Below are 23,878 nucleotides of genomic sequence, written 5' to 3' on the forward strand. Positions count from 1 at the left end.
GTCTTCATGCTTAAAACAGGGTACTGAATCCACAGTGAGCCTTGGCCATAACATGCCAGAAAAAAAATGCATCCTTTTGCCATTGACTCAGCTGATCTTTATACTTCAAGACAGGCAGGCCAAGTGTGGTAATTTTATTCATGTTGCTATACAGCAAGAGAAAAATCCTCTGTATAGTCATAACGTTCTCTTGAAAAGCAGCAGTCTTTTCTACAACAAGCAGTTATCCATCTTTCAAATGAACCACTGGAAGTGTTTACGAAGCAGTCCACTGGCTTTGATTTTTGGATCAAAACATACTTTGGTGCAGACAGGATGTGACAGCTGAGGGTTTTTCTTGAAGATTAAAAAAAAAAAAACCACTTTGGCACAGTTCAGACTCCAGGTTCTCTTCTCTGTGACATGTAAATGAGAACGTGAGTGGATTACATGCATAAGCTGGCAATATCATGTTTTCTCCACTTTCCCATGATTTCTCTGAAGAGAATCTTGTTTTCAGTATCACAGATTTGGTGTTTAAAAACAGGTAATAAATGTCATGCTAAATCGTAAATACAAGTAGTAGCTATTCAGCTGAGCTGAAACTACTAGCATTGGAGTAGAAGATTATGTTCAAATACAGAACTGATGGCCCTGCTTTCATACAGAATTATGTTTACTAGGATCCCTTTGTAGATACCCAAGATATGAGTTACATTGGCTTCAGAAGTTATGTTACTTTCCGAACATTAAGCATTAAAAGCACTTTTTCTGATTAAGACAGTGTGCAAATAACCACCTCTTTGTTGTCCTAGAAAGATGCATATGCTCTCCCATGCATATGGATCCCCAAACCAGCACCAAGGAACCCATGCCTATTGTGACTGTTTAAAGTGGTCAGGTAGGTTCTGTATGGTGTCAACAGAAGACCTCTTGCTAAACTTACCTTTACAGAACCCCGTGGTGTGCAGGGAGAACCACATGTGGCACACAGCTGTTTGACACCACTTGCACATACCTGCTAAAGGTGTAGGTCACTCAGCCTCACCTTTTGCACCTCCCACTTTTCTTTTGTGATGCAGTTGATTTTCATGCTGATGACAGTAGAACAGACTAAACAAAACTGCTCAGCTTCCACATGCTAAAGCGTGCTGCAAAATAAAACATGTTCTGTTTCAGTGACTGGATGAGAAAAGATACTGATGCTCCTGCTGCCTGCAAGCACCTTCCTTCCCCAGGCACCTTCTGATGCAGCAGCGTGCCTGTTGGAGCCCGTGTGGTCATAACTTTGTATTAGAGAACATCATGGAATCACAGGCTGGTTCAGGTCAGACGGGACCTCAAAGACCATCTGGTTCCAACCACCCTGCCATAGGCAGGGACACCTTCCACTAGACCAATAACATCATTACTTCCCAAGTTCAGAAAAAGACTGCACCTGACATTTAGAAGGAGAAAACCTTAAGCAGCTGCTCAACATGGAAAGAAACATTTCCCAATTGCAGTCTTGGAAAAAGTACATGCTGGCAACACTCCTCGGACGCAAGCTAGAGAACAGTGGCACAAGGGAAACAAGCAGCACTGCAGCTGCAGTCCCTTTCTGTTGCCCAAAGGTGAAGTTTTACCTTTTTCTAAAGAACAGCAGAATGAATTGTTTCCATACAGCATCGGAAACCTTAAAAAACACATTTGAGGACAGCTATTTCAGCAGTGAAAAGCATTACATAGATTTTCAACAGTTGAGTTGTTGGAAGCCCGAACAACACAGCACACGAATTGGTGCAGGGTGACCAGTGTCTTCATTCTTCCAATACTACACTCAGGAACATAGTAAACAACCTTCAATGAATCACCGTCTGCAACTCATTAAATTACTGGCTGGGCAAACAGCACCTGCCTTCTACAATATACTCCAGCCGTGGTTCTTTCTGCTTCCTGCATATGGCTTTCCCCCAAAGCATTCAGGATAAAGAGAGGTTAATCCAGCTTGTTTTGAGCTCATTAGACAACAATCTACTGTTACACCAGAAGGCTCTAAAGAAATGCAGAAAAATGTAAGGAGTGCATTTCCTGACAAGACAGGCTTGTGAAAAGCCAGTTCTGAAGCAAGCAGGCAAGTTGTACACAGCCACTCCCTCTCACCCCCAGAATGAGCTGATTTATTGCTCTGTTGTGAAGTTATCCTCCCCCAGCACACATGGAAGGCTAAAGCCTTGCACACTCCAACAGGAGACAGCTGTCTGCCTACAGACAAGGGCTGGTATAAATAACAAGCTTCTGCTTGAACAAGCAGAAAAGTTATTGGGGCTCTCGTTTCTAGAGAAAACTGAAGTACCAAAGATGTGGGATGGGACAACCAAACCAGGTGAATATTGACTACAATTCAAATTAATAGGTAGGGATATACCCATGCACTTCAGCCACTGAGTCAGAACACAGGCCTGATGCTTACAATGCTTTGTCTTCCATAGGGTATTTACATACTGGAAGCTCAATGCTTCCCATTCTGACTATTCACTGGCTAAACCAACCAGAAATCAAGGTTGCAATAAAGCCCCCCACAAGTACCACCACAAAGATCACATGCAAACCTACATCACACTGCTGCCAGCTCTTAAGGAAGAGAGATTAAAAGCTCCAAGGCTTAGTGAAAAATGCACATATTGATTTTTCAGAAGTTTTCAAAAAAAGGAGGACAAGGACAAGATAAGGACAACGCCAGCATGAAAGCTGAAGAGCCTTGCAGGGGTGAGAAGCGTGAGTGAAAATGCACAGAATGCGGGTGGTGGGAAGGCTGTTTTCGCACATGTTCCAGGTTGGAGCAGTGGATAGATGCAGAGGGGAACAAAGAAATCCTTGAAGCTTCATTTATCTCTTTTGCTATTGCAAAGAAAAGCAAAGGCTGGGAAAGAGTAACCTGGCACTAGTTCAGGGAAACAGGAAGATGTCATGGGTGAGCAATAGCTACAAGATCTGCAGTGCTGAAGGATGACTTTGGGGGTCCTTAACCCAGCCTGTTGCCTTGACACTACAAGCCAAAACATACACCTCACATTTCAGGGTTAGTAACAGAAGCATGCTGAGGCAGTCCTCTAGAAACTGAAGAAATAAATACACCCTCCTGAAGAATTACTGATGTTTGTGCCATTTAGTAACAGGATTTTGGTCCTCAAGCAGTTTTAAACTGCACCTTGCTTTATCCTTCTTTTAGTTTTCCAGTTGCTTGGGACAGTTTCATATGGTTTTGGCAATGGCCAAATGCCTCAGACACAGGAAAACAAGACCAGCTTGAAATCAAGGCACCTGGCAAGCTAGGCCATGCTGCAGTCTCTCTGGTAGCAATACCAAAAGTATGTCAGCCACTTACTGTACTTGACAGGACTGAGTTTGGGTTTCAGACTGGCACCCCACAAAGTTTGTATTCTGCTCAGGTCTCCCCAAGTGAGGCTTGCAGCCGCAAGTGGCAACGGTGTTAAGCCAACACATTTTCCTCAGAAGCCTCTATCACAGAGTTTTATGTAACACCCAGCAGTTGGGCCCCCAGAATGGTTTGAGTGCTTTATAACCTGACACATGCAACATTTCTACCAACCAGTTAAGAAGATCTAATGACAACTACTAATACCTTTTCTTCTTACCTAGCATTAGCAGAGTAGACTGTTGGACTGGGAGCTCTACACCACACCGTTCCTCCCCATAAGGAAAGCCACTTGCATAGGACACAACTGCCGAGACGACAAAGGAACATTCATTTTGTGGGCCCCCTTCCATAATTTCCCATAACCTGCTCCCAAATCAGTTTGTCTTCCTCTTCACCAAAGTACATCCATGGAAAGCCTGAGCTGTTTCTACTTTCAGTCATACTTTCTGATCATTTGGAGAACCAGGCAGGCAAGCTGCCTGACATTTGCAGCACTCCATGAAGCAGTAGTCAGGTTAGGTTTGTGTTTTTAAAAGTGAGGAAGTAGAGATAAGAACAAAGGAAGACCTGTTTGAGATCAGTGTCCTAGAGTTCACTTATGCCATAGCTTGTTTAACTGCTAGGAGAATTCAGCATGGGTGTGAGAGCAAGGGGAGGAGGAAAAGGGCTTCTCCTGCAGATTTGGAGCAGGACCGAAACACATGCAGATCTAGGAAAGCTCAACAAGCAGCTAAGACAAATACCACAATGTGATCATTGCGCATTACTACAATGCACCAAAGACTGCAGAAGACTCAGCAAAAGAAGTGTGCTGGAATCATCTTGGCAGAAGAATTCTCTCCAGCAGTAGAAAATAGCCCAGAGCATAGTCCAGGAAACTTCAGTTTACAGGAAGCTTCAAATCACTGCCTAGGATATAGAGTCCCCAGGAGCAGTAGATAGTATTATTTTAACCTAGCAAAATTGCAAGGTAGCTGTACAAAATTTAGCACAGCTAACACAGCAAGGCAGTAAATGCTTCCCATGAGAGACCTGGCACTCCAAAGAGAGGCATAGCAGGGTAGGATCCAGTTTTCATTTTGAAACTGCCTCAAGAGGGTACACAAAAAGCAACTTGAAAATTATCCCTTCAAAACCCCAGTGGATCAGTTTGTGTATTCTGATTATTACCCACTGTTACTTACTATGGCTTACAGAATATGGAAGAAAATTCCCATGCTGTCTCTGAGCAGCCTAAGAGAAAGTAAATCTCCAAGTCAGGACTTCAGAAAAAGTCCAAAGCCTCCTTCTGCCATAGACTTCCTACATGATCTTGCAGCCTAGTTTCCAGTCAAGAAGTGGATGACCACCATTCCTTTGTTCTCTAGAACTTCCTCTGACAAAGCTGTTAAGAAAAAGCCTCTCTGGACCATGCACTTCCTATCTTCACACAGAGCATAACCCGCCTCCAGCCTCTGGGTGTCACTGCAACTACAGTAACTCCTTACAACAGGTTAGCTAAGTTCCTCGCTTCCCTACCCCCCTATCCCTTGGGGCTAAGAAGTTTTTCCAAAACAAACTATCCCTACAATACCGAAGACAGAACCTGAGTTGTAAAAGCATCTTCGAATTCAAAGAGACCCCATTAGTTCCAATATTCTTTCAAAAGACATCTTTATTATAAAAGATATAGAAAATTAGAGTTAAACTTGTTCCTTGCACAATATTAATCACAGCAGTTATAAAAAGACCAAGGTAAACGTGTTTAAGAGCATTTGTATACCAAATAAGTGTTTGCTGTATTTGATGGCAAGTAGCAAAGACATGCTTGGTGTCAGTGCAGCAAGGGCAGTCAGCAAGCATCAGTCTGCCAGCGGCTAGGGAAAGAGCCCTCATAGGCCACAACAGCACAGCAAAGCAAGACACAAACTGCAGGATCTCAGCCTTGCTCTACTGTTTGAGGCAGATGTTCCAGCTCCAAGCAATTATGGGATTTGTCTCTCTACACATCAGATGAGCTCAGTCACCTCTTACTACGTCATTAAGCTTTCACTCCTTAAAGGAAAACGGCAGGTAAGTAGAGTCATTTTAAAGCCATTAATTCCTTCCTATTGCCAAGGTGTCTTTCACCTAAGTTCCCAAATAAAGCTCTTTTTCCAGTTTCCTTACATACTTATACCAAGAACTTAAAGTGATGGCCAAGAACCTGAGTTGCCACCATGGGGCTATTCACTCATGAGGGTTTCATTCAGGTAGCAGAACAGCCATCCACCTTCAGACAGAAAGGCCCATGCACTTTGCTGCCCACACTAGAAATACAAAGATAGGAGGAAGAAGAGACACTATAACCTATACCAAGGTACAGGACACAAGACTTCAACCAACCATCATTTCATGCATGACAGACCACCTCGTAAACACTGACCATGAAGACCAGGATTGGGTATGGTGGGCAAAGGCAGGTAAAACCAAGGACAGTCTCAGGACTACTTGTGCATTTATGTGAACTAAAACCACAATGCTTCAGCCTGCATTTTGAATATGGCTGTTTGGTTTGGTTTTAAGGAAGTCAATAAAGCCACCACACAATACCACAATCATCCACCCTTATCCAGTTTTATACTACATTCCACTTAGGGCAGATGCAATCCAAAGTGGTAAGGAACATAGTTAGTATGGATCCTAGTCAGGATTTTGCTAGCTGGATGCTGGTTTTCACTCCTTAATGGCAGAATTAAAAGACATATTGATTAAAAATAAAAATAGTGTTTCAACCAATTCCAGTGGAAAAAAAAACCAAACCAGAACTGCTGTTGGCTACAAAGAGCTTACTTAGCTTTTCCTTTTATGACAGCACCATCAAAAAAAGAAAATATACGAGAACAGAAACAAGACAAAAGCTATTCAGAAAGCAAACAAGGAGGCAAACCTCTTGCGTCCTCTTTAACAGTCATCTCTGCACAGATGACCAGCTTGCTACAGAACCAGCTGAAAGAAAGTCTTCTTGTCTCAGATCAGGTCCACTTCCTGAGCCTCAGTGTGCACATTTACAACAGTTAATTCAGTGCAGTTTAAATTCAAGTCACTCAGTTTAGCTTGCAAAGTACAGTAACACTTCTTGGAAACAACTGTATTTGCAGCCACACATTCTGTACCTATATTAGGTGGTGATACTTCAGTTCCTGCTAGAAGAACTTCTGTGTATGGTCCTCATCTTTCATGCCTCACAATTTGAGAGACTGTCCATTTTAAGGAGCCAGTCAGGCAGTATTTCAGCAGTGGTTTCCACACTGCAAGAGAAGAACCAGAACTGTACCAGTTGCTTTCTAAGGGTTGTTTTGTATTTCCCATACCTAAACATCAAACTAGATCACCACAAGATAAATACCTGTACTTGACCATTAGTACAAGATTCTGCAGCTAGACACACATGTTACAGCAGGCTGAGTGGGCCATTGAGGAAAGAGTCACAAAACAGCATGTAGTGTACCGACAGATAACTTTTCTTCCAGGTTGGACAAATGCGATCATCAAATTAAGCAAGGCAAACTGGCAGTGGTAATCCTGCATCACTGCCTGGTTTGCTGATGATCACTCATGTTGCCATTTCTAGATTCTTCCTCTGTTCCCACTAGTTATTTGGCAAGTTACAGAAGCAAAGGAGTTCTCTCTCCAGCTGGCTGCTCTTTCTGAAAAAACTCTTTGATATGCAGCAGCTTGTTATGGATCCTCTCTCTCAGGGGAGGGATATGATGGCTGGGGTCTAAAACATTGGTGCTTCTGCGCTCCCTTTCCCGCTTCCAGGCAAGATAGGGGTGTGGTGGGAAGGGCACTTCACTTCTCTCTCGGCGAAGCTGCACAGTTATTCCGCTGAGGGCCAGCATTGTCCACACTGAGAGGATAATGAAGTCTGAAAAAGAGAAACGAAACAGATTCCTGTATCAAAGCAGAACATTCCTTCCTTTCCCAAGCACAAACACTGAACAAGTTTAGTGACAGAATGAAGTATTGTTTCTGCAGCCTCACATGCTTAGAGTAACTCCATGCAAAGGGGATAACACATATGGAGCAAGATGAGCCTGTTCAGTCACCACATTAGGCCTTTCGTCCGCCCATCGCACAAACTCACCAGCAAGGTCCAAGCCCAAGAAGCACCTTTCACAAGGGCCTCTGTCACATAACACCTGCTGGAAGGCTGCTGCCTTCAAATGTATTCAAGTATTTCTTTTGCAGGACTAGATTTTATCATTAGGGAGTTAAACCTTATACTGTACTTATTTTGTTCTTCTCTTATTCCTTCCTATCTTCAATTACTGTTTACAATAGAACCAAAGAGGCAGTGTTTTCTCTTTAAAAAAAAAAAAAAAAGTCTTCAGAGCTGTACTCACCATTTGTTTGAAAAGGCACACTGGTGTAAGCTCTGCTGAAGTAATCATTGAGGACCCTTCTGAGCAGGTCTAAGGTGATGTAAGCAAGGCTTGTGTAGATGTAACAAGCAATAGCTAGGACCACTGCATAAGAGCCTACTATTCCAGAGGCCAGTATGTTCAGCTAGAGGGGCACACAAAACACAGCTTCAGGAGACTGATAAACACACTTTAGCCCCCCACCTCATTAAGGCAGTAATTGGTACCAGTTCTTCTATTGCAAGCTGGCTGCAAACACCTGTTCTACAGACATCTTTTTAAGACAGCAGAAGTTGACTATATACAAGCATTAGCAGATGCTATGTGCAACACTGCAGAGTCTCGTTCCTCTGATTATGGACCACTTAGCACAAGTAGGGCTGAAAAGAAACTCCCCAGAGCTGGTCCTGTGCTGACTTCATGAATCTGTATTAAGTTTTCTGTACATATCCCACAGGACTACATTTTGCATTAAGAAATCCGACAGCCTTCCTCCCTTTAAGGTAACAGTGAAGATTACTTACAATTCTTGGACAGCCAACAAAAAGCACTGGAATCAGCAAGGCTACAGAAGAAAAGGTCACCCAGAACACCACATCGTCACGGAAGACCCTGTAGTCTCCTGCAGAGACATCATATTCCACATGTAATTTACTAGTTAGTAAAACATTGCCTTTTGTGCAAGTGGTTGGGGTGAGCTCTCCGACACCCCCCCCCCCAACACCCCACAAATTTTGTACAATCAAAAATATCCAGATTACAGTGCTGAAAAACTCAACTTTTGAGCTCAAGTGAAGAAGTTGTTTAAGGTGCATTGTAACAGTTACTCAAAACAAGACCAGAAAAAGACTACCCTAGTTGAGTATAGCGAACATAGGCCCTGTACCCTCAGTTTGGAGAGCAGACCATGTCTATAAGACAAAGATTTTTTTTTTTTTATGAGGTGTATGTTACTCATCTGGTAAGAATAAAAAGTACCAGAGTATTTCTGCCCAATAAGAAGCCATTTTGTTACTTATATAGGTTTAGAATATATAAACCTGCATCTATGTATATTTTACTCCAGTATGGTGCAAGCGCAGCCATGCCAACACCACAATGCAACAAATTCTTTCGGATTTAGGAAGAGTAATGAAGTCACTGAAACACTACTTAGCTCTCCCTGTTTTCTAAGGCCTAGCTTTTTCTAAGCTGATCCCCAGTTGAACCCACTGTTTTGCTTTAATGAAGACCAACCAGGGACTGCATGGATTATCACAGGATTGTGGCTTAAGTCAAACACAAATGACTAAAGAAAAACAGTCCCACCAAGGGATCTTAAGTAGAAGACTACTGATGTTCAAAAATCAACAGAGAAAAGTGTGGCTGATGCTGTGATGCCCCCGAGGGATTCTAGCTCAGCAGCCTCACTTGCTTTTAAGGAATTATGCTATTGGTTCTCTCAAAGTCATTCTGAAGACCCTAATGATGTCAATCCAGCTGCAAATACAAATTTGACTCCTAGAGTGCAATGTTCCCAGAGCCTTGCACTGTAGTACGGTGAAAGGTAACAGCAAGAGTTCCTCAATCCATATTGCCTTTACATCTGAAGCCTCTAAGTTAAGACTGCAGATTTTCTGATGTGACTTGTTCTGGACAGGAAATAAAGACAGACAGCAAGTGCATGCCTTGAGCAGAGCCGGTGGCACTGACTGCTGAGGTAGCACACAGCTTATGTAGAAAGGGCCTCAGCAAGTTCTCCACAGAATAAGCAATTTCCTTTTCCCACTAGTGCAGATTCCCCAAGTAGTTTTAATTACAGCACACCTGAACAAAGGCTTCAGGTATATCACTATCCCTTCCAACACTGGAAAGGGAGAGTTAAGCATCATACTAGGATAAACCAGAGCAGCATTCATTTTAGAGCCTTGCAATGTCCCTGTAATACAGCAGGAATACATCATTCCATAGCCAGCACTTTGCAGCAGAGTATTTTAGTGCATACCTAGTGGGGTAAAGAAGACTGTTGATGAAAACAGAAATCCCAGCACAAGTCCAATAATAAACATGCAGAGTATGATCGAGCCAAATCTCCACCAGCTCACAACCAAGAGAAGCCCTCCAATAATTCCAGCTACAGCTGTCAAAATAAGACGCACTGAAAAACAAAAGGGGAAATTCCAAAACTCTATTGCAATACTGTATCCAGCAGCTCTACTTACATTTTTGATTGTTACCTAATGAAAACTTTCTGAATACAGCCAACAGTATCAGTATTTGCCTCATGCATATTCCACTTAGACTCCAGTCTGCAATTAAGAATGGACTACTGGAAGAGCAGTAAAGGGCTGGAATAAAAGGCTTGCTACTACGCACATTATTAGTACCTACAATTCTCAGGGCAGTTAAGGTTGCAACTCCTAACACACATGTATCAAAAAGGTAACCATGAGGCAGGACACAGACGAAAAGAACAAATTGTTGCTGATCTATCAAGCAGGGTACAGACCTTCTACTTGCTTTAGAGATGAAATCTGTATTTGATCAGAAACTGAGGTCCACCCATTATTAAAAAAAAAAAAGTAGAAAGGAAGTATGTGGCAAATTTCCAAGACTTCTAAAAACCTGGATCTTCCTTGGCTAGATACTGAAATTTGCCTTTTATGGTTGCAGCTATATTAATTAATTCTGCTGTTGGAAGCAAAAGTTACTCTGTTGCATATCCAGCTATGATGGTAATTGTAGCTCAGTTCAAGTACTCAGACACCACTCTCTCTATCCTTCCTAAGGCTAGCCAACAACAAGCGCAACTGGGATTTTACTTAAGAGATTTATAATAATACTTTTGGAAGGCCATTGGGTATCCTAACACATCTACTCACCATCATAACCAAGGCCAGTTACTCGTGTGATGAATACAAAGAAGAAAAAGGCTGTGAATATGAAGCCCATGAAGAATAAGTCTAGAGAAGAAGGAAAAAGTATACTGTTATAACACTTCATACCAAACCCACTTCAATAGATCTTCAAATATCTTGAAGTTACAACAGGGAAGGAGCATATCAGTTCCTTTTGTGCTTCCCAGACACCGACAGCCAGACAACACTTTGATCTGGAAAGCAGTGTCCTCAAGTTCTTCAGTCAAAAATTACGTATTTATAACTATGTTGCCCAGCATTCACCCTAGTTCTACATTTCTGCTCCCTGCATAACAGGAACTTCTTGCTCATCTGGGCTTAAAAGATCAGATCCTGTAAAAGCCAAGCAGTAGACCTAATTAACATGTAATAACTATCAAAGGAATCTTATTAATAACACCAGCATTCTAAGTTACAGCAAAATCAGTTATGAAACTTCAATCAAACAAAAAAAGAAGAAAAAACAAGCATCCAGTACCTGTTTTCCAGAATCTGTGTCCAAAAAAGCAAGTGAAAAGACCAAGAACAGCAGAAGTAGTAAAGAATACTTTGGTAGAGAGTTTACCTAGAAGGAGAAAGAAAGCATTACTAGAACATCCTACCTGGTAGTCCCCACAGTGAGACAAAGGTATGGTCAGTTTGCTGTAACTGATAACTTTGTATCTGCCAGTCCTTCAGACACACCATGTCCCCAGATCTGCAATGGCTAAACTACCAGTTATCTTGACTGGATCTCCAACAGAATATTGAAGTAGTTCCAGACTAAGTCACAACCTTCCTCCTTATCCAGAAGATTGAATTAGTTAAGTAGCTCTAACTTGCTGATTAAGATATAGATACAGCTTTACCTGAAAATTCTCTGCTCAGCTTAAAAAAAAAAAAAAAAAAAAAAAGGTACATTGAATCACCTTAAAATTCAGTGCCACAGGAGTAGTGACCAAGGCAGCAGCTCTAGTCTTTATCCCTGCAGCCTTCAACATCATCTCCCTTTAATATATTTTTCATGCAACAGAAAGGACCATCATCTTCCTAGTACAACTCACCCGTCTCCTAGGTGAAATTCTTACTATTACTTAAGCTATTTGAAAAAATAAACCACATTTTCCTAGTTCTCCAAATTACAGAAGAGAAGTTTAGCCTAGATAATCTCATGTTGTCATAAAACAGTTGTGTGTTACAGTATATAAGAAAGTAAACATAAAAGCACATCTTCCTTTATGCACCATATTCTACCCACTATACTTGGCCCTACTGTAGTCATAATGGAAATGGCAGCTTTACTCTTTTTCTGCTCAGATTGTACAAAGTAGCACGACTTTGTGGTCATTCCACTATTGCTGATATTATCTTTATGCTTATTTTACATGACAACTTCCTTTCAAAATGTGTAGGTTACTGATTCCTGATAGCACTAGCACAGTTAAACAGAAAATAAATATCAGACTGGACCTTAATCTAATTCAAGTTTTGTTAGCTTAGTTTGACATGCAGAATCTATAGTCCTACAAATGATTTAACATTATGTATCCAGTTCAGATGGAAAAAGCTAGACTGGCGCTACAGAACTGAAAGTTACATATTGTCAAGCCACAATATTAAACCTCCGTTAAGTTAAACCTTCAATTGCTAATGCTCTTCTTACTCTTATTTCATCATCCTAGAATTTCTCCTCAATCAACAAGTAAGCTCCATCTTAAAGTAACAAAATATATCTAGTGTAAAACAAAATGCTTCTTCACACATTTAAAAAAAAATCTCAAAAGGACCATTCAGCATTTTGGAGCACAATAAGCTTGAGACGAGTTGGCAAGGATATACAAGTCCCAACTTACTAAGAGAAGAGCAGCTATCCACTAAGTCAGCAAAGCTGCAGGCATATGTATGCACAGGTATGTATGCAGCAGAAGTATTCCAAAGAGGATCCCATACTATGACGTTGTAAATCACACCTTGTCCAGGAAGAGAGGAAAAGTAGACATTGGTCTTGTCATCAGTTGTCAGTGTAAGCATCTGGAACAGTAAAGTATATTTTCAATTGCAATGAACTGCTTGTCACTGTTACTGATGGCATTGTTGATGTGTTCATACAGCTGAGGCAATACTCAGCATCTCAAGAAAGACTATCTGCAAGAACTCCAGGCAAGAGCTCTTCTATCCTGAACCCTCTCAGAATTAAACTGAAGCATTAAAGGCTCACAGGACTGACTGCATTTCTTCCAGCATTACTATATTTTCTGAGAGGGGAGAAGACTCTCCCACTCATATGTTTTGCTCCTCTCTATTTGAGGACACAGCTCAGGTTCCCTGCTAGTCTACTAACCCAGGTCCGGCCTCAGAAGCTGGCAAGGCTGCCATTCTACTCACTAGCAAAACCAGGCAGGTCATGGCCACTGATTCCCTGCTCCATCCCTTCTAATCTCTTTGCTGGAGAGCAGGTAAACATGTAGTAGGTGTTTGCTCTCGCGTATCAGATCTCTTTATGCAACTCCAAATGGCACATCTGTATTCCAGTTCCACTCTATTCTCTACCCCTGCTCTCTTCCTTGCATTGCCTGCTCAATCCTCAACATCCAAGGATGCCAGACACTAGCGTCTATAAGGCACCACAGGAGATTACCCATCTTTGTCAGAATTGACTCTACTCCTGGATTTACATGCACTCAGTAGCAGTACAGGTATAGGCAAGCTGGCTTTTAATTTCACTGAAAGAGCACTGTGACTAAAGCAGTATACAGCAAGCAAGAAGACACTCCCATAAAAGCTGGTTTCATTGAGAAAAGGGTGTAAAACATAGAAACATCTCAGACTAGTCAATTAACATCTACCTAACAGAATCCATTGCAAGATGTCTCAATTCTGCTACACTTGGGGCTCCGCTAACTATCCACCTCTATGTCAAAAGAGTGGTTGCCATTTTGCATGCAAGACTCACTGTATACTTCCTAGCCAGAAGTCCCAGATACAAGTAAAAAGCCTGAAGCATCAGCAGCTTGCTTATATCACCACTGAAGGAAGATAAGCACAGTTTTTCTTCTAAAACATGGAAGTAGTGCCACTGCCACATGCCTGTAACACCAGTGCTTCAGACTTACTTTAATGCCATTGGCTTTGATACTTTGCACCTCAGACATCTTCCGTATGTGGCTCATTAGTACCATCTCAGAAAGATCATTCTCTGGTAAGAAGTACTGGTAGACATCATAGCGCAGCCGCCATCTGGAGTTCTGACCAGTCCCTGAATCACAGGATGGTGGGTTTGCTCCTCTGCAAATTAAAGAGATCAGCTACATGCCCATCACAAGCTCCCAGATCTTAACATTAGCTTTTATAAGTTACCTGGCTGACCTGGCAGCATGTCTTCTACTCTTTATAAGTTCACACTAGCAGCTAATTCAAAGCCAGATTGTGAATGTTTGCAAGCACAGACTACAGCAGTGTTATGCAGAAGCACTCTGATGCAAGTAGTGTCTGTGCTGGTACCTGCCTTTACATTTACAGAGGCTTCCTACAAGCTGTCATAAGGAACCAGCACAAGAATTCCAAGAGGTGACAACAATCAAAGATCACAACATCACTGTTTGGTTTTCCATGCATATTAAATATACAGACAGCTCCGAACACAGCTTTCCCATTCCCTGCCTATCACCTAAGACACCAGGCACCATTCAGGAAATAATGCTTTATAACTTGAAGTCTCAATGTTAGACAAAACTCTAGGTTATTATCAGGCCTCAGTACCAGTAAAGGAAGGAAACTAGCTAGAATACACAATTGCTCCTTAAACCGATTAAGTCATAACGAGGAATGGGAAAATCCAGTATTTGCTGACTGCTTGCATTTCTGAAGTTGCATAGTCATTTCCACAAGATGCAGCTCTCAACTATCTCTTTCATGTATTATCACTCCTCTTCCTCTTCCCCATTTACCTCTCAGTTTGTTGCAGCAAACAAGATTTCTGCCAGCAGCTGGATAGTCAGCCTTTTCAGCAGAACCTCGTTTCATGATCTTGGCCTAATAAGGTCTTGCTCAGTGCACTCAGTTTTTCACACACCTGTTATATCCCAAGTTTGCAGGGGCAAACTTGATGTGCATATCAACCAATGTATAGTCTAGGTAAATATTTGGATCCACTTCCAAGTCAAACTCTAGATTGCAGCCTCCAGGAATAGGATCTAGAACACAGAAAAAGGTAACTGTAGTAGTTGTTACTTCCCCGTTAGGTGCATGAAAAAAAAAATAAAAAAAAATATCAAAGACCTCAGCAATGGAGGTACTTGCTGGCATAGCCTGCTTGCCGAGCACATAAAATTGTCAGCTTCTAGTCCTGTCAACAGCACAAGTGGTTTCACTGCAGTCTAAGCTAGGTCCTGATGCATACACAAGAGTTTTCTACTCTAAGGCTGAAGTCATGACAAGACCATACAGTACATCCTTATACACAACTCAATTCTGCAGTGAGTGATACTAAACTTTTTCAGACCATTTCAAAAGACTTCCTGGCATCTCCATCACATGTTTGCATCATGTAAGAATATCACCTTTGAAAGGTGTTCATTTCACAGTTAGCTTGCAATAAGCAGAGGTGGCATCCCTTACAGAGTAATAAAAACATACCTTTCTCCATATAGGGAATAGAGATAGCTGTGCTGAGCACCTGGCTAGCATCCAGAGACTGAAGGTACCACGTACATACGGTCTGCTGAGGCCGAAGGATGGAAACCAGTCCTTTGTCTACTCCAGTTCCTGAGCTGTTCACAGATGGATTCTGGACAGAAACAAACTATATAACCAAGCAGTTCTTCTTGAAAAGATTTCTACCACAACTTGAACTATTGTACAGGAGTCACATTTCTGCCACAAACCCACAGGGCACATATTTCAGTGCCAGTAACCACAGATGAGGCACTCAGTCCCTAGCTAGCTGATAAAAGGAAGATGGAAAAAAGGGAGTGGCCTCTGACACTACACACTGCCTAGCTCAGGCTCAAAAACCCAAGTGGTAAGTTGATACTACCAAAGAGCTGATAATCACAAGCAAGTTGCAGAGAAAACTAGCTAGTTGAAGTCTCCTGATGCACAGCAATGGACTGAGTACTAGAAGTATAAAAGGACTGGAATATCCCCCACAAAAAGTGAGGGATGGTACATTTTGGGAAGTGCAGAAGCCCTTCACTCTCTCCACCAGAATGAAAACTGTATGACAGCTGGCTTAACACTAGTCATGCCAGACAAGTGCCTGGGCCCAGCTCAGCTACTGACCCAATCCCCACCATCATCAACCCTTCTAGAACCAGGGGTCTTGAGGAAAGATGAGGCAGTATCACACTCACACAGCTGAACAAATAATTGACCTGCAGTCAGAACTGTTTTTCAGCATGGAAAATGTGCTTTTGCCCAAGAAGGCCACATTTATCTGAGGCAACACTACAAGTAAGCACTTTAGACCTGGCAGACTTTCTGGTCTGGCTTAGCTTCACATTTCTAGAGGCAGGCCAGTCCTAACAGCAGTATAGCCATATTTATGCATTGCTGCCCTTGGCCTGGTAAGGCCAATGGCAGAGGGCCTGAATTGGCAGCAGAAGATTCTGTCAGTCCTAATCAAAGACTGAACAGGTGTAACAGTAATGCTTTAACCCTGTAATCCACTACAAAGATGACTGAGCTGGGTGACTTGTATTACAGGTTATCCATCTCCTGAGCTTCTAGGATACTTCTCAGCACTCAATATATTCTTATTTGGATAAACTTGATGGAGAACAGGAAACTGGATGGCAGCTGTCAGGTCTCTGTCTGCCACCTTCAGCTTAGTCTACATTCTGCTCAAACAAAAGCTAGAGCCTCACAGCACTATAAAAAAACCCCAGTATTTTAGATCATTGCATCCCAGTAATGATGGGACAAACTGAGGCTAGCATATAGCAGTAAGAATGCTTCTATCATTGGCTAGAAGTAACAGCCTTCATTGGAGCACTATGGACTAATTTTTCCATGTGCCACCAAAGGAGAATTAGATTCAGGACAAAAAGCTGGAGTAACAAGACATCCTATCTGTAGTGGCTAGATCCAAGCCACAAACAGCAGACAACTAAGCATCCCAAAGTGTCCTGGGTTCAGCAATCATGTGTAGTGTAGGAAGTATCTGGCAAATTCTTCTCACAGAATATTTTGTATCTTGTTTTTCATTTTACAAGCTAATGGATAGTAGTCAGTCACATGTCAAAAGCACCATTTCCACCAAGAACAAAAAGCCTTGAAACATTTTCAAGTCAGCTCTGAAATTCTTTTAGCATTTGTCATCCAAAATAGCAGCTATGATATACAAGAAAGGACTTCTGAAGCCAAAATAATACTGTCCAAGAGTCATGCAAGTATTTAGATAGTATTATTTTATATTACTATTATTTATACAGCTTCAGTTCTATATTCCTATGTGTACCAAGGCCAACTCCTTTGTTAAAAGAAAAGTAGCACTTAAGAACAGAAGTGACACTCTTAACGTACCTTATCAAAGGATATCACCACATTGCTTTGCTGGGCATGTACTTGAAAAATAACAACAGTTACATTGCTTGCAATGTTCCTGATTACAGCTTCCACTGGATTGGTCTGGTTAAGTAGCACATTTCTGAATTTTCCCAAGGACAGCTCAAGAAGACCTGTAGAACAAAAAAAAAAAAAAAAAAAAAAAAAAAAAGAAAAGAAAACAACCACACACTTTTTTGTCTGGACAGAAGCAATTACTAAGGGAAGTCTGGAAGCTTCCAGTAACCCAGTAATTAATCTGATTAATTTTTGCAAGACACAACCAAGACAATTTCTTCTTATGATGAGCATAATCCCATGATCCACCATCATTTTAATTTAAAGAGAACCATGTGACCTAGGACATAAGCCTCTCTCAGAATCAGCTTTGGCTTGTCATTCAAGTCATGCTAGAAAACCTGTTTTCTCTATATGCTGGGCTCTTGAGGGACAAGGGGTATCAGAGGAAGAAAGAGAAGCAGCTGTACAGAATCCACAAGATTCTCTTTCATTGGTGGTTAGCAGGCAGACTAGATGCTTATAAAGCATGCACAATGCCTTTCAGGTTTTTTTGCCAAAATTCCTCTGTGTGCACACACTGTAGCCCAGCAAACCTAAAACTTATCAAGCCTAAACATACACAGCACTCCCTCACTAAAGTTGCCTCTTCCAGTGTAAAGAGTTGATACTGTCAAGCAGCCCAGCAGAAGCACAGAGTAATCAACAGCACCACCCTTATACACTGTTGCTGATGATTCAGGTCATCCAAAAAAAGAAAAGGATATAGTCATATCATCTGAAACAATAGCCAGTACTCTAACTCCTTTTCAGTTGTTTCCCTCCCCATCGCCAAGAATTGGCATCTTTGGCCAGCTTCTTTGCCTGTTGATATGTAACTAGAGGTGAGCTCCTATCCTCATGCCTTCCCCACTCACCTCACAGAGGAGAAAAAATCTAATGCATCTCATCTTGCCAACTTCAGCCTCTACGTGCCACCCCAAAAATTCAATTAACACCAGGACAGCATCATCAATAAAACCCCAGCTGAAATATGGGGATCATATGCCATCTAGGAGTTAAAAATATTCTGGTTTATGAATACTAAAAAGAATTCAAAAGGCACAGACTATATATCTATGCACTTAGAAATTTTAATTGAAAGCTTAAAATGCAATAAAATATTTTTCTTTGATCTTTAAGAATTTGAGCACAGTTTCCTGAACTGCAGATATTCACATGTAGACGTATTTAAGAAAAAAAAAAAAAACCAGAAAAGCAGAAACCATATACAGCCTCTCTATGTTCTATATCAAGGGCGGGGGGGGGAACTGCACTGGTCTGTCTTATTTCTCACCTCCACTCTGTACTTATACCCAGAGGCCTCTGCATAACACAAGAACAGATTCATCAGCAAGACATGCAGCTACTACTGCAACACAATCAGGAGACTCTAAATGTCAAAGGCCCTCTGTGGTAAATTAAAGTATAGTGTTCTACATTGCTTTACTGTTTGCATAACTACTTCTAAGACAGTGCATGTGACATACATTTTAAACTAAAGTCTGGACAGAACAGCACAGGCTCAGAGTGAAGAACAAGAATGCTCACATCCATCTGACAAGTCTTTTCAGCTTGTTGCTCACAGGCTCCTTGAGCTACACTTCTAACCAAGCTTGAAAGATGACTAAAAGAAGAGTTCACAAGAACTGCAGAATAGATTCTAAGAAATTTGCTAGAAGAACAACAGCTACATGGCCATAAACCTTTCCAGCCTTCTCTTTTTCTGTCTTTTGAAAATCAGACAAAGAGCTTGGAGAACAAGACAAGTAACTAATGATTCATCAAGCCTACCTCCAGTGCAAGTTCTCAGACAGGCATTAGACTACCTGAGCCATACAGAGTTCAGTGTTATCAAAGATGCTTTGGAAGACAGATACCAAGACCCCCATGAACTCATGGTACCAACCACAGCATGCAAGCTGCTTCTTTGGGCAAGCTTGATCAAACTGAAGATAGCACACCAAATAGGACTGAAGGTTTAGTAGCACACGCAGCAAAGATAACACCATCACAGAAGTGAAGTAGTTGACCTAGTAAGTCTGCAATGGAACCAGAAACAAAATCCAAGCATCCCAACTTCTTTTATTGCTTCATTTGCTTCAAAGAGCAAAGGGCTGGAAAACACCCCACCAGATGCCAGGCTATCCCCTCTTCCTTGCCTTGCAGGGAGAAGTATGATGGTCACTGCACATCAGAGTAGTTTTGGGTTAGATACAAGACAGAAATCCTCACTGTTACAGGGATCACCAACTGAAAACACACTTAAAGGAAGTCAACACTGCTGAAACTAAGCAAGAGCAGAGCAAAGATGGACTGCTGAGCATGTATTACTTCATATACTAGTAGCAATACCAGAACAGGAGCACAGATAATCCAGCATATAAAAGAATTGATGAAAAGAGATGGGCAGTCTACTCTGCCACTCTTCATGTCTTTTCTCCCACATGAAGGGCAAAACCAGTAAAGACAGCAAAGGAATGAAACCTCTCAGAGCTCCTTTGAGATCAAACCCCCTTATTCATAACTCTAAGCAACAAGGTAGTTCACTTCGGAGACAACATCTGTCATCCCTTTGCTGTGACATGTACTTTCCCCAACAAGCAATATCCAGCTTTAACCATTTCCATTCTGCTGATTCAATGCCAAGCACAATTCATTTGATGCTTGAAGTAAGCCACATTTCCAGCTCCAATAGTCAAGTGCCACTCCCCATCACCAATAAACAGTTAACCACGCAAGGTCCATGATGACACCTAGCAGTCCAATTTCCATTAAGAAACAATTGAAGAAATACCACTGCTGCTTATATAGGAAGAGTATTTACCTACAGAGCCATGCTCAATCATTATGCCTGCCTCAGATAAAGTTCTCTGTGGGCAGGGGAAACACATTTCTACTCTCTGACAACCAATTATCAATGGATATGCAGAATAAGGTTATGTAAGATTTAAGAGGCAAGAACCTTCCAGCATAGGGAGTATGCAAACAAGTAGTCACATGAAGACATTTAATGGAGATGAAATGCAAGCTCAGACTCAAAACTAGTTTGAATAGGGAAAACACGAGTATACCTACTTAACAGAACAAAACCAACAGCCATATTGTATCAGACCTGCAAGGCCACATATATATGGACACATGGCAAAGTCCTGCTACAAGGTCTCGGTCTTTCCACAGTAGTAGAACCCCAAATAAAGCCACTACCCACCCCAAAAGAAGCAAGATTTATGTAAGCTTCTAAATTTTAATTGCATGTGAACAGAGACTCATGCTTAAAGGACAGTTTGATGCATGAAGTAGATAGTGCCACAGAATTTAACTTGTTATCAACTGCACCACTCCCATATCAGAAGACTTTTCTTTTCACCACATTAGAGGTCATGAGGTCTACAGTCTGAGAAGTGAGGGAAGAAGCACCAGTCTCACCTGCTTACAGTTTTACTAATCCACTTTGACTATCAACCAGAACACACAAGACCTGGCCTCAGTCGCATTGCTGGTACATTTGCACATCTGGGCAGTAGAGCATCAAGATGCAAGTGGCCAGCTGACCAATACGTTCAGGCAGCTAAACAGCTTTGCACGAACCTCTTGTTTTAAAATTTTGTCTTTGCATAGACTAAACAGCTAGCACAAATTAAGTTTATCCAGATAAGCTCCCTTTGCAAAAAGGAGCTCAATCCCAATTACCCTGTAAATTTGCTTTAGTTTTTCCAACACTGAGAAATCTGATTTAGATGTAGCAAACAAGGCCAATTGCAATCCTACCTCATAAAGGTGGAGCTTCCTGGAAGGTAACAAACATGAGACACAACACTTCTGCACAAATACTAAGCTTGAAGCAGCCCATCAGAACCCCAGAGAGGTAATATAGGCCATCATGCACAGATTTTACTTATCTGCAGATTTAAAATGAAGGAGGATCTTCTAGTATTAGGAGGTAGCAGTGCCCATCCCTGCAAACCACTGGATAACCACAAAACAATTTCAAATAAGTGAACCATTAAGCAAGTGTCCTTGCTTAAAGGGCCTAATAATCAGCTGTTCATACACAAATTATACACCTTCGTAGCTTTTCAGGAGGAAAATGCTTTCACCCTCCACCCTCGACTCTATAAGGAAATACAGCAACAAGCTCCTTCAAGGTAGAGCAGTTAGCTCAGTCCCATATTCATTCTGCGTTTTAACATACTGTAACAAAAAACTAAAAATAAACACATGACCCATTTTCAATCAAGTCCAGGAGACAAATTGCTTGTCACCATCTTTTAGTATAAACATTAAGATCCAAGAACACTGAGCCTTCATTCTCAGACTTGCTTGCCACTATCAGCAGCTAAGCCTAAAAGTCTAGGTCCTACAGGAAGCATGAACACCTGGCTCTCCACTAAGATCTTGGGCACAAGACTCTGGGTGGGGGAGAAAGAGAAGTCTTCCACACTTGAGAGTGGTTCCAAACACTGTTCTGCAGCTTTGCAAAGTTTCCCAAGAGTAGATTTTTCCTTTTGGTCAATTAAGCTTCATTAAAGGCAGGTTTAAAAATAAAGAAAACTGTAAGAAGAGGAGGCTTACATAAGCCCTAACAAACAACTGCTTGCTTATCTCTAAATTATCTCTAAAAGGAAACCAATTATTTTTTCCTTCATTTGAACAGATAAACGATTAACTAGAAAAAAGTAAGCAACTCTTAAATCTTCACAAGCTAAACTCTTTATAGTACACCTACCTCTGGACACCTATTTTAGTCACACGCAGGCACACAAGGGAATTGCTAAAAAAGCCCATGTCAAAGTCAAATTACATCAGCATGGACAAAAAGTAATTTTAGGGACCGAGATCCAAATTCTAGGGGCAAGAGGAAGGAGAAAGAGCTCATTTCCTTAGTTTTATACTGACAGTGGTTTCCAGCCCACAATTCACTGGGTGCTAGGACCCAACATGTAGTTTAAAAAAAAAAAAAAAAAAAAAAAAAGAATTCCCACTATTAACCATACTCCCTTTCTCATATACACTCATAAGTAGAGAATGCCACCTTGTTTCTTTAACAGAAATACAGCTCTACATCAGACTCATCAGCCTGTACTGTGTAACTGCAACGGCCCGGGTAAAATTAGCCCTGTATATCCATGTAACAGTTAAAGTGACGGTGTTCATACCGATTAAGGTAGGAAAAAAAGAGGGGTAATGTCTCTCTACCCACAAAGATGACGATAAGAATGAATATAAAGAACTCTCCTCCAGCTCTGCGGACAGCTGCATCTTCGCTTTGATCTTCTCTCCCGCAACCCTCAAGACAGCTGCAGGTCGACCCACTACCGCCTGCAACACCCCTCAGAAGGCTCCACAGACCCTTCCTCACAACAACCCCGTTCCCCTCCATCCCGCTGGACCTCCACTCACCCCAAACCTCGCTCTCCCCGCTCCAACCCGCGCTCCGCCAGCCCTTCAGCCGCTTAATGGCGGCCACGGCCCGCACACCCGCCCCCCCACGCCGCGCGTACCTGAGGCACCACCATAGCGGAAGACCCCCAGGAGCCCCCAGAGCACCACGGCGCAAAGAGGTAGCCTCATGGCGCTGAGGAAGGAATGGGAGAGTAGGGTGTGAGCGAGCCCAGGCGATTAGGAGGTGCTTGAGCCGGGCAGGCCCTGAGAGGCGGCGCAGTGCAAACGCCGGCTCAGCACCGCCCCACAGGACCCACCCGGCGGAGGCCATTCCCACCATCCCGTCACCCACCTCAGCGCTGAGGTAGCGACCCCAACCGCCGCCTTCGACGGCTTTTATCCTCCCAGGCCGCGTGCGCGGGCTGTGTGTATCTGTAAGGACCTGCAAGTGGCTTAAGAAAGTGTCCAGGTCGAGGTGGGGAGGGTTGGATTTTAAAATTGTTATTTATTTATTAATTTTTAAAGCAGCTGCCGTTTGGTTTTGCCTCATGAGCAGTGGTGAGAAAAGCCGCTAACCCTCAGGGGCTCTCAGGCGCGTGTTTCAAGGTGTCTCTGGCCGCAAAGGTGATTCATGAGCACATGGTAGGAGGAAACAGAAGGCAAATTAAAAAGATCTCTTTTTTTGGGGTGTGTTTTCACTTTGTTATTTGGGCCTCATTTATGAGTTTGCATCATAACCTAGGCTCTAAAATCGATTGTCCCATTGTGTTTATTGTTTCTACAGCTTGCTTTGGTTTCCAGTTGAAGGGAAAAAGGAAGCAGTCAGTCTGGCATAAGAACACAGAAATGAGTGCTGCTCCATGTTTGTAGCTGTTCCATATACATGGGTGCACTTTCTTCTTCCTGCCTGTGCCTGCCGTGCTCAGGATCCTGATCTCCATTCGGTTATCTGGTGTGCTGAAGTTATTTGTGTTCTGCTGAACAAGGTTCCTGTAATTCAAAATCCATGAGGTATTAAAATCTTGTTTAGCATTTGCTACTGCCATAGTTGGGCTGAGTGAGACCTCATCCACTCTTTATTCACAGCTCAGCATCCAAACTGCTCACCCTTGGCTTTCATAGACAAGCAGCACCTGCAAGAGGCTTGGCTTACAAGTGAGGCTTTGATACAATAAGCCTCACTTATTCCAGGCTTAGTCCAGCATCTATCCTATTTGTGGAAACACAAGGAC

At 42.1% G+C, this 23,878-nt stretch overlaps 1 protein-coding gene across 4 annotated transcripts; it reads right to left on the reverse strand.

The window, feature by feature from the left end:
• Nucleotides 1-308: 308 nt before the first annotated feature.
• Nucleotides 309-22,973, reverse strand: TM7SF3 (transmembrane 7 superfamily member 3). Of its 4 annotated transcripts, none has more exons than XR_013956851.1 (12): nucleotides 17,184-18,702; nucleotides 15,297-15,447; nucleotides 14,734-14,854; nucleotides 13,775-13,946; nucleotides 12,515-12,692; nucleotides 11,161-11,247; nucleotides 10,647-10,727; nucleotides 9,770-9,922; nucleotides 8,310-8,407; nucleotides 7,768-7,930; nucleotides 6,535-7,289; nucleotides 309-1,130 (listed from the first exon to the last, which is right to left on the reverse strand). XR_013956851.1 is itself a non-coding variant. In XM_080617744.1 (12 exons), exons 1-12 carry the CDS (start codon nucleotides 22,833-22,835, stop codon nucleotides 7,027-7,029), a joined length of 1,692 nt encoding a protein of 563 aa, XP_080473870.1. In that variant the 5' UTR covers nucleotides 22,836-22,973; the 3' UTR covers nucleotides 5,124-7,026. The 4 variants fall into 4 exon arrangements, 2 of the variants coding, with proteins under 2 accessions (XP_080473870.1, XP_080473869.1); XR_013956852.1 differs by lacking the exon at nucleotides 309-1,130 and having other exon boundaries at nucleotides 5,124-6,669; nucleotides 6,768-7,289; XM_080617744.1 differs by lacking the exon at nucleotides 309-1,130 and adding an exon at nucleotides 22,766-22,973 and having other exon boundaries at nucleotides 5,124-7,289; nucleotides 17,184-17,338.
• Nucleotides 22,974-23,878: the final 905 nt, after the last annotated feature.

Source organism: Psittacula echo, assembly GCF_963264785.1.
Source record: "Psittacula echo genome assembly, chromosome: 1".
NCBI classification, from domain to species: domain Eukaryota; kingdom Metazoa; phylum Chordata; class Aves; order Psittaciformes; family Psittacidae; genus Psittacula; species Psittacula echo.

Excerpts from the sequence above, each read along its gene's own strand:
- TM7SF3 (XM_080617743.1), bottom strand. The coding sequence starts at position 17,537 with ATGATGGTGGATCATGGGATTATGCTCATCATAAGAAGAAATTGTCTT. Across the intron at positions 13,947-14,733 it reads GCAAACTTGGGATATAACAG|AGGAGCAAACCCACCATCCT; the intron begins GTGTGTGAAAAA and ends TTTAATTTGCAG. Across the intron at positions 11,248-12,514 it reads GGATAGCTGCTCTTCTCTTA|GTAAACTCTCTACCAAAGTA; the intron begins GTAAGTTGGGAC and ends TTCTCCTTCTAG.